The following is a 14,524-nucleotide window of genomic DNA, read 5'->3' on the forward strand; positions in this document are numbered from 1 at the left end:
TAACTAAAGCACCTTTAACGTCTCCTAAAAACGTCCTCAAAGGTGCATGTAGGTCAGAGGCACAAACATACCTCAAGGTCAGTGTCAGTTTAGTAGAAATAGAGCCATTTGTTCACTAGGACATTGTGCACATATTCCTCAACTCTGACAATTGTGCCAATCTGTTGCCCTTCTCTCTTTCTGAATGTTTCTGTCTTGTCTACAAAGTTTGGACTCATGTTCCCTCCTTGTTAATGAAAGGCATGTACTTGCAAGTGTACCCGTCCAGATATCACAAGGCCACCCCTCCCCCACAGCACAGCCTTCACACCTGTGACATGACTATAAAAGCCCTACTGGTCGTGTTGTCCTGTTTACTGGAGTTTAATCTGCACCACTGAGCTGAAATGAATAGTAAGGCAGGAGGGAAGGCCCCAAATGAAGTAAGCGCTTACACATTGGCTTCTTTAACACTATTGACCGTGCACCCTGAACTTTTGGTTCTTCTACCTTTATTTCATTATCTTTTTTTTTTTTCCATGTACACGGCATGTGTGTTTTAAAGGAATCTCTTCTGAAACATCAGCAGCACCTGCAGAAACAGAGAGATGTAATCGCCTACAGGATGAAGAAACTGGCAGCTAAGCAGGTGGAGATAACAGTGAGTCTTTTGTATTGTTCTATTGAAGGTAGATTCACAATACAGAACAAAAGGCTTTATGACAAATGCCATTTGTTAATCATTTCTTTTTTTTTTTTGCATTCAGCCTGCAGGCTTATAGCCAACACCTGCAAAATAATCCGTGGGATTAGATGTTGGTGAAAAGTCTGAAATCATATGCAGACATAATTTTGTTGCAAGGCAGATTGTTTTCCATTAGTGTTGTTTCAAGTAACCTCAATGTTCTAAAACAACACAAGTATCATTCCTAAATCACAATGCATGCTGCTGAGTGACTGGTTTTTGCAGATTCTTACATTTCTTCCTTAAGTGCCTCATTGTCTTGATTTAACACACTACTGGTGGAATACAGAGCATGTCCTTGTGCTGCTATAGTAAATTTACTTCAAGGTTAAAATGTGTTATATGGGCTGCATGGTGGTGCAGTGGTCAACATAGCTGGCTCACAGCGAAAAAGTTCCTGGTTTGAACCCTCGTCAGAAAAAGTTAGCATGTTCTCTCCCCGCATGCGTGGGTTCTCTTTGGGTACTTCAGCTTTGTCCCACGTTCCAAAGACATGCTCATTAGGTTAATTGGTGGCACTAAAATTGCATGTAAAGTGGGTGTGAAAGTTGAGTGTGTCTCTGTATGTCAGCCCTGTGATTGACTGTTGACCGCTCCAGGGTGTGCCCCGCCTCCCGCCCACTGACAGCTGGGACATGCCCCTGACATGTCCACTATTTAAATATGGTATGCATAACTGTAACAAACACTTTTTTTTTTTTTTTTTTTTTTAACTCTCCATGCAATTCCATCGCAGAAAAAGACCAACGAGGTGAAGGAAAAAATCAAAAAAAAGTATGAGGACATGAAGCGGGTTCTGGATGATGATCTTCGGATCACTCTGACCCAGCTAGACACAGAGCATGAGGCCACAGAGAAGTTGGTGGAGGACAGGATAGAGGAGTGCTATCACCTCACTCAAGAACTGGACCAGGAAATGTCTGACGCGTTAGCCAAAATTAAAACACAAGAACTTGGTGTTAAGGTAAGCGAAACTTAAAGGTGTGATTTTGTGTAACGAATGAGGCAAAGTCATTTTTACTTTTTTTTTTCAACATGCTCTCACAATGATATCAAGATCAGTAATGATGCCAATTATTTCAATCTTTTACAGAATGCTGAAAAAGACAAGCGGTGAGTTCACCTTTCAGAAAATAAGAGCTTGTCTCAAAAACCTGTGTGTGTAAGTAAAGAATAATCAGTTTTGATAGATCACATTATAGATCAAAGAATCTAAATGGCCCACATGTATCCCATGTGGGCTTTTGATTTCAAGCCTCTCCCTTGGCTGCTTATCATCCCCTCTTTCTTTTCATCTCATGTCTCCCTTCAGCTTCCACATGAATAGGCAAAAACAGCCCAAAAAGAGCCACAAGATTAGTCAGTAATGCGTTAGAAGTACACACCGGATGCCAACTATCGTGAAAAAATTGATTTGCTTTTTTTTTTGCAGGCAATGATGTCACACCATTGATTGTAATACTATAAAATTGGCTGCTTGTCTTTGTTATTTATGATAATTAGTGAAGAGTTTGGGGTTTTGGACAAAGGGAGCAATTTGAAGGCCTTGCTTTAGGCTGTGGGAAAGGTTTATGATCCGTTTTTGGACTTTGTCTGAACCTTAATGCATTAATCCTAAAAATAACCTGCACTAATTGAAAATGAAAATAATTTGCAGGATTTATTGTGCTCATCACTGAGTGTATCTACCAAAGATTTCCATTTTGAAAATTGATGAAAGTAGTAACAAATAAAAGTCTTTATTTGTCATAACATTTACAAAAAAAACTGATCTGATATATATCTGATATGTTCCAGGGTTAACTTGAATGAGTTTTTTCTTTGGATTTGTACAGTTGTGGTGTCTTTGACATGTGTTCTTATCTCTTAATGAGGAATTATCTCTGTTTTTTTCTAAAATTAGAATATTTGAGATTCTTAAGTTGACTGACCCTGACCTGATTCAGATGGACGAGTTCAAGAACGAACAACTCTTGAGTCTCACCATCAACCTGCTGCTGTTCATCAGGTCACAGGTCCCCGTCACCAAGAAGCTGTTTCAAAGCTGTGAGTTCTCTCAGACAGACAGGTAGATTGAAGAGTGAAGGAGTTTTGCTCCTAGCTATGTCAAAGGTTCTACAGTTACTGTCTTATTAGGATGTGCATCAAGCTTAGGAACTATCTTTTTTAAACAAGACACTACATTTTCGTGCTTTCTTTCACAGATGCTGCAGACGTTGTCCTTGATGCTGACACAGCTCACCCAAAGCTGATCATCTCCCCCCCAGGTGACTCAGTAACCTACACAGACACCTGGCAGGATGTCCCAGAAGCTGTGTCCCGCTTTGACACCACCCTGAATGTAATAAGCAAGCAGGGCTTCAGCGAGGGCCGCCAGTACTGGGAGGTTGATGTGAGTGGGAAGACCTACTGGGAGCTGGGGCTCACCTACCCGAGCATCCCACGCAAGGGCCGTGAAGAGGACTCCTGGTTGGGCCGAGGCAAAGAGTCTTGGTGTGTGGAATATTTTAATGGAGACTACACAGCCTGGCATGGGGGTGTCCCACATGAGCTGCCTATGCTGGCAGGAAAAAAGTTCAACCGCATTGGGGTGTGCTGCAGTTTCCCCGGTGGTTTGGTGTGTTTTCTAGGAGCTGACACCATGACGCCTCTCCATTGCTTTTGCACCGGAACGTTTACTGACACCTTACATCAGGCATTATGTCCAGGCCATGACAATGAAGGCACAAATTGGAAGTCCCTAAAGATCTGCGATGCATCTCGATCAGCTCCTGTTCTCTGAGGTGGGGCAAGAATACCTCGAGGGGCAGGGTAGATGGGGCAGAAATATCAGGAATATGTTTGGCAGTGGGGCATGGGCATTACTTAGAGCTGTTTTATTTTAAATTATTACCTTCCTGCAAGCATTGGGACTGAGTACTGTACATGTCAGGCTAGTCTAAATTTGCCCTGGTGAATTCCAAAAGCATATCTTTCTTTTAGTTTCTCTGGTCATGTGGCTCATACATGCTTTGCCCTATAAGTCGTACCATAAACCAATCAGATTTTAAGAAAGGTCTTTTTACCATGTCAAAGCATGTAAAATATAATACTAATTTGCCTTGGACTAAGCTAGATAAGCTATTTGATTATTTATTCAAGAAACTGATTTGTCCACTGTAAATGGGCATTTTTAGCTCAAAGTATTATAAGGGTGATATTTTTCTTACTGTGAGACAACTGCTAACGAAATACCTGACGTTGGTATGGTACAATCTATTCAGCATTTTTATTGATAAATGACAAAGTCAATACAAGTGACCATCATGGCTCTTAAAACTGTCATTTTTTACACTGAATTGTATCTTTTAGTCTTGATGTGATTGCTAGTCAACTAATTTGTGAATTGAACTCAAGCAATTACTGCAGATGGTGGTCATCATGGAGTACCCCAGGGATCTAATTTTGGGCAACTTCTGTTTAGATTAAATGATATTGCCTCCAAATGAGTTTTCATGTTTTGTTGGTAATACAATTTTATATTCAAACAGAAAAGCCCAAGTATACATGTAAAATTCTTTAAGTCAATCTCAAGGATGATTTGGTTTTAACCTAAAGCACTTATTGGTAAACTCCCTTTATACTCTTCTCTACAAACATCTTAAGCCATAAACCAAGACTTCAAAGTTTGGCCGCTATACAATAACAAGGTTAGAAAGGGATGGGGGAAGACTGGCTTTTCACTGCAGCCATAATCTTTGGAGTAGTGTGTGAGAAATATGGGGATGGGGCATGGGCTCAACAGTTCGTATATGCAATTCTGTACGGTACATTTAATCTTAGAAACAGTTTTTAAATATGTTTATTCTATTTTGTTTTACTTCTATTGTTGCAGTTTATCTCTGGAACATAGATCTTGGTGAGTTCTCCTTGCTTAAATAAAAAGCAAAATAAAAAGTAAAAGTGTGTCTAAATTTGAGATAAATTTAAAACAAGTAAAAATTAACTTTAAAATGTTGTCTGTTAAAAATGTTAAAGAAAAATGACGCACAACTTATTACACAATAAATTCTTTATGTTTCATACAACAAAATGTTTACATAAGCATTCCTCTGTTTGAATATTTTTTTAAACAATGTATTGCCCCAAATAAAAAAATGGGCCAGATTATACTTTCATTGAAATTCATTCATTCATTTTTCCCAAATCGTTTTAAATATATTCCTGAGGACAAAAGCATTTACCCCAGAAAGCATTAAAAAATTTTACCCCTGAAAATACATTTTCCCTTCTTCAATTCCATTCCAAAACAAGTGGAGCAAACACTCCTTTCAGCACAGGTTGGGCACCACATCACTGATCAGAGATCCATGTGTTGAGACAATTCAAGACTTGTTGCTGTATTGGACAAGCGTAGAATGGTACATGTCTCTAACTTAGGCCAGTATTGGTTCCACTTCTGGCAACTATAAATGTTTATAGTGCTATCAAAAAATAATTTAAGAAAAAAGAAAAAAATACAAGGAGTAAAAAGTAAAAAATAATAATAATTATGACAAGCTAATATCTAGTGCTTAACTTTTCCCCTAAGTTACTGAAACATGCAATCAAGTGAAAAAAGTAAAAACATTGCAGCAACAATGATTGCGTATTGCGGACATGAGAATTGTGGATGTTCAAACTTGTTACCACCAGTAATAGCTGCCTCTGTGATTGACAGACTTTGGGACAAAATATCCACAGGTGCAGAAACAAATGTTTTGTAAATCTTGCATACCATTAGCAAATGTCTATTAAATAAAAAATAAAAATACATATTCTAGATGTTACTTTACACATCTTTGATACATCTTTTATTAATTTATTCTTCAATGTTGTTTTTAAAAAACTTAGCAAAGTGCACCATGTGCTTAAGAATTGTCTATCCAGGTAAAATTTATTTTTTCTTAATGATTTATTTTTTTCTTCTGTATTAATCAAAGGTTAATTTTAAAAATAAAATAAGGAAGAACTTGCTAGGTACTTTTTAAAACAGTGTAGTGTGTAATAACAGTGTACAACACTAATATACAGTGAAATGATGTGGCATTTGTGCTTTGGGTCGTGGTCCAGTTTAACACTATTATATTCCTCAAATGTTTTAACACAGCTTCAGACATTCCTTTTTGATGTTAATATTCTACAGCATGAACCCTATCGGTTATTAAAAATGATAAAGAGGAATGTCTAAATATAATAGTATGTAGGTTAAAAGAGGGATATTCAACTGATGTGCTGGACCCTGACTAGGAAGACAAGTGCATAATTCATGTCATTTAAAAAAATACATGAACTTCACTTACTCAGGGTTGTACAATAAGGTAAGTTTTTAACATCATGCTGAGAAAACTGAAAAATTAGAAATAAACTTTGTTTGAATGGAAGTGAACTATATAATATGCACTTGACCCAAAATCCCATATAACTATGAATACACAGCAAAAGATTACACCTTCCAAGCCATGTGATTAAGACATTCTTTAACATTACATTTACCCACTTCATGGGACATTAAAGAACCTGAGGATGCCAGCATAATGCTACCAACTTTAACTCTGCTAGGAAGGCTAGAATGGTCTTTCGTCTCTTATTTTTGACAACTGCAGCTGAAAACATTAAAACACAAATAGCTGAAAATGATCTGGTCCATTTTCCAGATGCAATACTTTTTGTTTTGTGTCGAACAGTGCACCAGACAGGGTTTTGCAATTAAGGCAGCTCCCTCCTGTTTGCTATGGCATTAAATGCCATAGGGTTTTCTTGACGCTCCATAGACTCAAATAGCCTTCACTTCAGCTGTTTATGTAAAAATGAATTGGGTTTTCATAATGATTAAAATGTCACCTGGTTTCCCATGTACTTTACGTACATGTATTGGTGACAGAGTATTTTTAAGAGTTTTTTTTTTTTTTAATTTTTACAGAAGCCCCAAGCGGCCTTTGGGTATGTATTCCTTTTCCTCGACTTTGTTTATAATTTATGCTCTTGTGAAAAATAAATTGTGCCTGTAAGATCTTTTAATTATGATCATTTTTTAAAAAGTAAAAAAAAATAAAAAATTATATGGCCAAGGGAAACTGAATTGCCCCACTACCCTATTTTTCAAACATTCTTCAACTGTTTATACATGCAGAAAAAATACGCTTTTTTCCCTCTGCTGTGTCACAGATTAATCTTTTGAAGAGAAACTTAAAAAATGATGGCAAATTCCTATTTCTTCATTAATTGTTATGCCATAAAAAAATTATAAAGAAAACAACCTTAAAATATTTGTTTTCACACTTGCCACTCAGGGCTTCTGTAGCTTTGATCTTAGTCTGGAGAAACTTCTCTTAGCACTCCCAATGTTAAGTAGTTAAACAGAAGACTAAGAGCATAATTTGAAACTAAACTATCCAATTCTTTTCAAAGTCTATTGCAAGTGCTGGAAAATTCGACAGACGCATATTCAGATATGATTCGCTGAACCCACAAAAACTGGCAGCAAATTTTGCGGGCTAGTAGAACAACATGAATATTTAACAATGCCTGTCAAAAAGATTAGATCAAATGTGACGCCATTATTCTGAATAATAACCTGAAGAAGAGGAAGAAGTTTCACCACAACACATGAACGAGGAGTGCCACTGTAATATCTTTTTTCTCACAGAGTGCTTTTTTTCGGGCCCAACCACACATGCAAAGTGTCATATGTGCTCCAAACGTGCAATGTGCTGCTGGGCCTGAATCATCCCTGAATGCTTTGACTACTTAGTCGGTACCTGAAACGGTCAGTCAAGTCAGTCAGTCGGTCGGTCAGTCAGTCAGTCTTTGGGATCATACAGTACAGTTATTTAGGCTGGCGGTCAGTTGAAATAGAGTTCTTTGGTCAGCATTGAGACCACACATGGAATCTGCTTCTTCTCACTGAAGCGTGGATCTTCAGACCAGGACTCAAAGCTGGTGGCCACCATGTAGTTTACCCGTGTGAGGATCTGCATGATCTCCAATTGTTTGCCAAACTCATTGAGGACATTGCAAAGCGCTTGGACAAACCAGGAGCCACGCCCTGGGTTTCTCCATGAGTAATACCCTGGAAAATCAAAATTAATCAGCAGTGGAACAATGCTGTGTGTTTGCTCAAAGCAATGACACCACAGTAAAAATATATGCAACAAATAGAGACCTGAATACAAGTGTTAAGTACCTGGCACTGTGGAGTAGGCAAAGAGGAAATCTGCCTCCACAGGGATCTTATGTCTCGGATTAGCATCTGTCTCCAGGGTATCATTTGGTGGACCTGAATCTGTCTGTATACCATCATCAAATTCGGAACCCCGACAAGCCTGGTGAAGTAAATGAAATGACATTTCATTGTGATCCTGAGTAGCTTTCTCAACGATGACCTGGTGAAGCAATTAAAAATGTTCTGTTTTTAAAGGCTGCGATGGGCAAAACTGTACACAATTAACAATGAAATGTCCAATGGCCAGTTTGAATATTTCTTCTTATCAAAATAAGAGTTCCTTTTCTTGTCATTCAACCCCTTGGTTGACTGTTTGGGTCACAGGTTTCTAATTTGACACAAATAAATTGCAACATTACTTTACATACCTCCAGTACATTTTTCACATCACATGAGCAAATAGAAAAAAAATAATAATCAAAGTCTTTACGTCATAAATATTCGTACCTGGATGAAGAAGAGCTTTGGCTTTCCAACTAAGCTTTTGCACATGTCTCCCCTGAACAATGAGGTCATGGTCTTGATGGGCATGGCTCCATCTGTTCCGTAGATCATGCCCTCCTCCCCGTGGCTTAGCAGGATACAGGCGAAACACGAGCTGTCACTATGGTCTTCCTCCGAGGCTGACCCATACACACACAAAAACACACTCGTCGCTTAGCTTGGCCAAGGCCTCAATAAACTTGAAATTAGTAAAATATCTGGGAACCTTTGTTGCACTCTGGAGATGACTTAGCCCTTTAATCCTTTTTAGTCGGATAGTTTAGAATTAGGATGGAAATAAACTTCAAACTTCCCTTAATTTGATAAACAGGGAAACAGGGGTCAGTATGTTGGGTAGATGTCTCTGTTGATGAAAATGGCATTTGACAATGTACAGACTGACACATCTGAATGGTGATGTGTTTTGTTGAAACAACTAAAACCAGGTCTGAAAATGACAACAAACCACTGAAGTGTCACCTCTCATCCCCTCTGCTCTAGGGTCTCATTTATAAATCTTTCATACAATCAAAACGGGGTTCAGTTTCATACCACAAACAAATCGCAACGGAGTCCGAAAAAAGTGGACTGAGACCCATCTCTTCAAGCAGTCTCGGTACAGTTTGGTCTACACCAGGGTTCGATTGACAGCTTGCACACCGGGTTTTAACCAAACCAAACAGGTTAGGTTTGTAAACACCCTAAGATTCATCAGAGATACTCTATCTTTCAGTGTTGAGTTGATGGTCTTATTAAATAAAGAAACTTCACCTGCTGTCATCTTTATACCTCAATGATACGTGGGAAAAATGTATGCTGATTTGAAAGTATAGAGGCTATTAAAACGTCAGATCACATTGTCTTGAACTTTTAATGTCACCTCTCAGGTTATCACAAGTTCATAATACCTGAGAGGTGAGTTGTACATCATCTTTCCAGTGAACTTGAAGCTTCTCCGAACAGTGACGCCACACTGACACATTTCCAGCAACCTGGCTGGAATTATGCAACTGCCTTTCAAACTGCAACTTAAAAGGTAACTTAATCTATTGACTGTGAGTCCTTAACATCAGAGTTCAATAGCAAGCGACTCACTGAAGAGGAACTTCTTTTTTTTTTGGTCACCTTACACGTTTTGACATTTCTTGGATTGGAAACTTTCAAACATCCTAACTTGTGTTGGATTCTCCAACCTCAGCTTTAACACAGTTTAGCAGCCCGAGCAGAAAAGTAAAAAAGTGAACATTAAAACTGTCAAGGAGTTTGGTTAATTGTGCACCACTTGATTCGACAGTTAGGTGAACCTGATAAATTGGCAGTTACAGCAGAGTTACAACCAGTTTAACGACAATTCTTGAAGATGTTTCACCAAGGCCATTTTGGTTAAACTCAGCCTTAGTTTTGGTCATTAGGATAAGTTTTGGCTTCCTACTGTTTCCTACCTTCACAAGGAGCAAGGAAAGTATGATAATGACTGAGGTGGTCACTACTCACCCTCTCTGAGGAGACGTTCCATCTTCTCACAAGTCTGATCGTTGTAGATGCAAACATCAAAGCCAAGGCTCTTGAAGCATTTAATCAGCTCACCTGCGTCTCGGTCCGTGCCATTGCGTACATTCATCCCTGTCAAGACAATCTGCTCAGAATACACTCTCTTTGTGTAGTAATATGGAGCTAAACTGAATAAGAGGTTTAAAATGTTTGCTGTACCTGTCTTTTCATCAAAGTTTTTGTTGTTGATGATGATACACTTGCCCACTCGTTGGTGGCTCATCTTATACTGGAATGTTGGTGAAACAATTCGGTAATGGCTTTCAGAAGAGTAGTCCTGCCCCCGCATCTGGCCATCCTTATTCTTCTTACTAAAAGTCAGAGACACTGATGTTAATTATTGATGGTACCATTGAAACTACAATTTACCAGTCCACCTCATCCATAATGTATTTTCAACTTAATGCAAAATGTTTTATGTCTATTTATATTTTTAGAGACGTCTAATTCTTCCTATTAAGCAGATGTATGGAAAACACACAGCTCATATCCATAAATATTTAAACATAACTGGCTTCAGGACCATACACCAAAAACACAGACACCAAACAACTATTATATAATAATGCAAAAACGATGGGAATGAAAATAACAAAGAAGAAAAACTAACTGGCAGGCCATTCCAAACTAAACATCATTGATGCTATTCGTTAGAAAAAAACATACTTATCATCAATTGGCCAATAAGCCTAAGAAAATATTCTTGAATCTTAGATTGCATGAGAACGCTTTTAATACAACCACACTTAGCATTCCATCAATACGGGTAAATATAAAGACTTCTACACACAAGAACACTAATGAAACTGAAAACACTCTGAATCACTTACTCAGTAATCAAGCGGTACATACATGGTCAAATAAGGCATTAAAGTCACAGCCAAATTTGGTTTCAGTAATCCACCAACGTGTAATAGAAGACACTAAAACATTTTTCCTTAGCATAGGTAATAAAAAAAATCATACTCGCATCGATGTAGATTGAGCAAGAGGAAATCTTCCACGCGTGGCAAATCTCACACACCTGTCATATTTCCATTCTTTAAAGGATCCATCCAGATAGCTAAGCCAACAGTGGCCCATTGGGGGCTTCAAAAATCTACGCTTGTTCCAGAAGAGCCTAGTCATCAACTTACTCAGGCATGGGAACAATAGACAGCAATGCACACCAACAGTTCCATGCACACACACACACACAGCCCAGCCATCCTTTTTCTAATAAACATGTGATCCAGAACTTTTTCCAGCCCCCCTCCCACCTCCAAATTGTGCCAACACACTGTAACCAAACAATTGTGGAGGCTAGGCAAAGAGCTGCAACTCTGTTTTGCTGCGGGCTGGGCACAGCAGAAAGAGGAGCAGGTTGGGGGTCTGTTAAGAAGAAAATGAAGCTGTTATGCAAGACTTACCTGGGTTCGTCATTAAGCGCTACGCCACTCTGCATCTGAAATGCGTTGGTTTAGTCTTGTTTTTCTGTTATCCCCCAAAAGAGTATGTTCCTCCAGACCTGGCACCTTATTTTTTACCTGTGTGCTAGGATACTGACATGCTCTCTGTACTGGATGGAGACCTGACTGGGCCAGCAGGTGCTGAGGACAGGGGCGGCGCACTGTGAGCCCCCTGAGTCAGCAGCCTCGCCACCACACCAGTGCTTTCTAAAGGCCTATTCACACACAGCCCCAGCACCCCACTGCCTGCTGAGGTCAGACAGGGCAACAAGTTGCTCCTCTGCTGACAGGCACAGAATCCACCTGTAGGCATACACATACTGAGGACCTACAGGCCTCCTTCTGGGATGGATGTACAAGACAGGGTTCTTATAAAAAAAAAAAAAAAAACACTAATGACTGAAAAAAACATTTTAAGGACAAAATGTCATTTTTGAAATCTCTTGATTTTTTCACTTTTTTTAAAGCAACTTAAAAAATTTAAAAAAGCCAAAGAAGTACCGACAATCATTAAGATATTATCCTCAGTCACTTTAGAAGAGGACATCCATGGTATAAGAGCCAACACAAGTCAATCTGTTGTTTGGTCCAGTCTTTCACTGATGACTGTGCTGATGTTACTTTAGTGTCCCTTTTATTCCTTGAATCAGTTTGATTTATTTGATTATGCCCAGGTATTTAATGGTCTTAATAAATTCAGCGGTGATGCTGAACACAATACCATTCCTTAGACCAGACACACCATATCTTCTTAACATTAAAGGTATGCCTACTTCTGAGGATCCTATCTATTTAAACTATTTTGCATTATTTTTGTTATGTTTTTATTTTATTTTTATAAATAAGAATTAAAAACTGTCCAATGTTATCCTGGAAGTTCAGGGTAAAAAAAACTCATTGTCACACAGAGCAGAGCAAACAGGTACCTGACGACAAGTTTCTGAGATACATTTTCCTCTCCTACAAACGTCCACAGTGCCACCTTGTGAGTCACAGTGGAATACACTGAGGATTCACAAAGTCAGTAGTAGCCCACACTTTTAAAGGGACAAACGGGACAGAAAACAAACTGTATGATAACACACTGAGCTCATGCAACCATTATATCAGACTCTGTTGTAAAGCATCTAATTTTGAGCTAACACTTAAGGACTGACATCAGCCCCACGTTGCTTTCACCTGCCTTGCCCTGTATTATTACCTAGGTTATTTAAAACTGGGTTGCTATGGGTTACATTGTTATAACTTTCGAAGTTGAATTTAGGATTAAGAAGAAATAATGTCACTTTCATGTGCAAAGTGGATTCTACTCAAAAAGTACTGATGTTTATAAAGGTCTTTATTGTTTCTTATTGTAATTAGTGATTAAAATACATTTAAATAAATACCTGCACTGCATTAGAGTAATCAATTACAGATACTATGAACAAGCTTAGAGAGAAATTCAGTTTAGAAACACTCTGCAGCTATACGATTGCAAATTACAGAACAAATCCAAATCTGGTTGTGACATATAAAAAAGGATCTTCTTAAGGCTGAACAATTATCGAAAGACGGCAAGAATCTTTCTCAGAATTATAACCAACACTGACAACAGAAGATTAACTTGAGCTTTCCTGTATTGCTCCAGTTTTCAAACACTGAATGTTAAGGGGATGATAATAATGAATGTGAACCCTACAGTAAAACATTACTCTGCATTAGTGTTTTATTATTAGTGTGTGTGTGTGTGTGTGTGTGTTTCTCCAGATGTTTTGGACATGTTACCTCCCAAACAGAAGAAATCTTCCTCTGCGGTCAGGTTTGGCGTCTGCCTCGTCTCCCACCAGCTTCCCTTCATCTTCTTGAGCAGTGAGTTCAGTCGGCTCTGCAGGTTCTCCAGCCATCTGTTGTAAAGATTTGGTTAATTCAATGTAACATTCAATTTGTAAGAAAGAACAACAACTACGACATGGGATACGTTCACATTATTTTTACGGACAAGCGTTTCCTTCTCTAACACTACTAACTTACACACCGTTCAAATGGATAAAACAGCTGTATGTACACACAGCTAGCCTGGCTTTTAAGAGCAAGCTAGTTAGCCAACATATACTACTTGTTAGCTTAGTGTCTGGTTAGCGGAGTTACAGGAAAATACTCCACAGTGAACATTACACTATATACTGAAGCCAGCATTATTAACTCACACTCTGTTGTTCTTGTGTTATGCTGAGTCAGCTTCAATTCTGCAAAAAGTCTGACAGGGTAGTTTTTTTTTGGTCCTTCTCTAAAGTTTCTGCCGACTTTCTATTCCTTCAAAAAACTTAAGAAAGCGAAAGTACGTCCTGCGTCATGTCTCTGAGGTGCGTCGCTACGTCAGAGCCCTGCGTCACACAGGGCTGCTAAGTTTTACTCATAGGTTTTACTGCAAGTTTGACATGAGATAATTTGTCCCTATCACATCATTCTGCTCCCTTTTCAGATATCAATAGTTCAGTTGTTGTTAGTTATCATTTTTTATTTAAGATAGGCCTTTCTAATATGAGAAACAATTCTTTGAATATCCAAATTACATTGTGATTAAATAATTACATTAAAAATGTGAAATGTTTAATTCTCCTAGAAAAATGATTTCTTACTACTTAGATAGCAATTAGAAATATATATAAAGTCATTCTTAGTAGCAGAACTTGTAGGCTATTTAAAGATATCTAAAACTTTATTTCTTCTTGTCGAAATTTGTTAGCCTATCTTTTAATCCTTCAAAAGATCTACAACTTCATTCTTTCTGAATAAACCTTCTGGATATCTGTAATAGAGCATATATCAGATATCTACAATCCAGTTGTTTCGATTCATTATTTAAATTTTGGATATTTAATGACATTATGGATATCTTAAATTATTTGTCTTTTTGTATATATAAATTAAAAACCATGACTAGTAAATTTATTTTAAATATATGAAATTTGAGATTAATTTAGCAGATAACCATAATTTTAATTTCAAATATCCAACATGAACAACAAATCTATATCTATAATGTCATTTTGAGTACCCAAAATACAATCGAAGTGTGATAGCCTAATTGAT

General features: G+C 38.0%; 2 protein-coding genes across 9 annotated transcripts; one reads left to right on the top strand and one right to left on the bottom strand.

Annotated features, from left to right (window-relative positions):
• Positions 1–344: 344 nt before the first annotated feature.
• Positions 345–4,881, top strand: si:ch211-28p3.4 (zinc-binding protein A33). Of its 6 annotated transcripts, none has more exons than XM_020651193.2 (6): positions 345–422; positions 545–640; positions 1,461–1,688; positions 1,818–1,837; positions 2,628–2,770; positions 2,929–4,881. In XM_020651193.2, exons 1-6 carry the CDS (start codon positions 387–389, stop codon positions 3,504–3,506), a joined length of 1,101 nt encoding a protein of 366 aa, XP_020506849.2. In that variant the 5' UTR covers positions 345–386; the 3' UTR covers positions 3,507–4,881. The 6 variants fall into 6 exon arrangements, with proteins under 6 accessions (XP_020506849.2, XP_065805726.1, XP_065805727.1 ...); XM_065949654.1 differs by having other exon boundaries at positions 359–422; positions 545–628; XM_065949655.1 differs by having other exon boundaries at positions 372–422; positions 566–640.
• On the bottom strand, positions 4,758–13,775 carry casp7 (caspase 7, apoptosis-related cysteine peptidase). Of its 3 annotated transcripts, XM_020651202.3 has the most exons (7): positions 13,639–13,775; positions 13,217–13,335; positions 10,161–10,312; positions 9,945–10,073; positions 8,415–8,590; positions 7,929–8,067; positions 4,758–7,814 (listed from the first exon to the last, which is right to left on the bottom strand). In XM_020651202.3, exons 2-7 carry the CDS (start codon positions 13,333–13,335, stop codon positions 7,588–7,590), a joined length of 942 nt encoding a protein of 313 aa, XP_020506858.1. In that variant the 5' UTR covers positions 13,639–13,775; the 3' UTR covers positions 4,758–7,587. The 3 variants fall into 3 exon arrangements, with proteins under 3 accessions (XP_020506858.1, XP_065805732.1, XP_065805733.1); XM_065949660.1 differs by lacking the exons at positions 13,217–13,335; positions 13,639–13,775 and adding an exon at positions 11,411–12,834; XM_065949661.1 differs by lacking the exons at positions 13,217–13,335; positions 13,639–13,775 and adding an exon at positions 10,968–11,342.
• Between the last annotated feature and the right edge of the window lie 749 nt (positions 13,776–14,524).

Source organism: Labrus bergylta, chromosome 21 (assembly GCF_963930695.1).
Source record: "Labrus bergylta chromosome 21, fLabBer1.1, whole genome shotgun sequence".
Classification (NCBI taxonomy): Eukaryota; Metazoa; Chordata; class Actinopteri; order Labriformes; family Labridae; genus Labrus; species Labrus bergylta.

Bases quoted from the DNA above. Each gene is read 5' to 3' on its own strand.
- si:ch211-28p3.4 (XM_020651193.2), top strand. From the start codon at position 387: ATGAATAGTAAGGCAGGAGGGAAGGCCCCAAATGAA. The intron at 423-544 runs GTAAGCGCTTAC...TGTGTTTTAAAG, and splicing joins GAGGGAAGGCCCCAAATGAA to GAATCTCTTCTGAAACATCA. The intron at 641-1,460 runs GTGAGTCTTTTG...ATTCCATCGCAG, and splicing joins CTAAGCAGGTGGAGATAACA to AAAAAGACCAACGAGGTGAA.
- casp7 (XM_020651202.3), bottom strand. From the start codon at position 13,335: ATGGCTGGAGAACCTGCAGAGCCGACTGAACTCACTGCTCAAGAAGAT. The intron at 10,074-10,160 runs GTACAGCAAACA...TTGTCTTGACAG, and splicing joins AAACTTTGATGAAAAGACAG to GGATGAATGTACGCAATGGC. The intron at 7,815-7,928 runs GTACTTAACACT...TTGATTTTCCAG, and splicing joins TGCCTACTCCACAGTGCCAG to GGTATTACTCATGGAGAAAC.